Source organism: Sprattus sprattus, assembly GCF_963457725.1.
Source record: "Sprattus sprattus genome assembly, chromosome: 2".
NCBI lineage: Eukaryota > Metazoa > Chordata > Actinopteri > Clupeiformes > Clupeidae > Sprattus > Sprattus sprattus.
The window spans coordinates 5,522,853-5,523,669 of NC_137921.1; the positions used below are offsets into that span (position 1 = coordinate 5,522,853).

General features: G+C 51.4%; 1 protein-coding gene across 1 annotated transcript in view; it reads right to left on the minus strand.

The window, feature by feature from the left end:
• Positions 1-272: 272 nt before the first annotated feature.
• chl1a (cell adhesion molecule L1-like a) overlaps positions 273-817 on the minus strand; it is a gene marked incomplete at both ends in the record, with an annotated part of 51,567 nt that continues 51,022 nt past the window's right edge. The window contains one exon of the mRNA XM_080832404.1: positions 273-480. Coding sequence (XP_080688530.1) covers positions 273-480 — 208 coding nt within the window. The remainder of the gene's footprint in view (positions 481-817) is intronic.

The window sequence follows — 817 nt, forward strand, 5'->3', positions numbered from 1 at the left end:
TTTAAAAGAAAAACTAGCAAGATGACTGCCAGTCACACACACACACACACACACACACACACACACACACACACACACACACACACACACACACACACACACACACACACACACACAGGATCCCCAAAAATGCTTGGGCCATTAACCAGCTTCGGGGCTGTTGGAGGACTTTATCTATTGAAAGAGATCCAAAATAAGATAAAGTAACAACATTAGAAAAGTATTATTGTGTCAGAGTCTGCGTGAGGAAGAGGCACAAGTCCATTGGCGGCTCACGCCACGGAGGAGGAGGGTCCGTTCATCTCGGCGGACGCCCGGCGCCTGCGTCCCGAGTACTGCCCGATAAATGAGCCGTCCTCGTTGAACTGTTCTTCCTCGTCCTCGTAGTCCCCCACACTTTCATCGCTGTCATCATCTTCCCCCGTCGGCAACTTGTTCAACGAATGCAGGCTTCCCTTCAAAGGCTTCTCGTCATTGTCACTGTCAAAGACACACACACGCACGCACGCACGCACGCACACACCGCACGCACGCACGCACGCACGCACGCACGCACGCACGCACGCACGCACGCACGCACACACACACACACACAGACACACACACACACACACGCAGAGCAAAAAGAGGGCTTCAGACCAATGTCAGCAGGATAGGTCAAAACACACTATGGTCAAGACCCTAGAGGTAAAGCATCCATTACCAAATAAAACAAAATGGCCAACATGCCTGGGACTGAAAGCACACACACACACACACACACACACACACACACACACACACACACACACACACACACACACTTCTGTCCTCTATA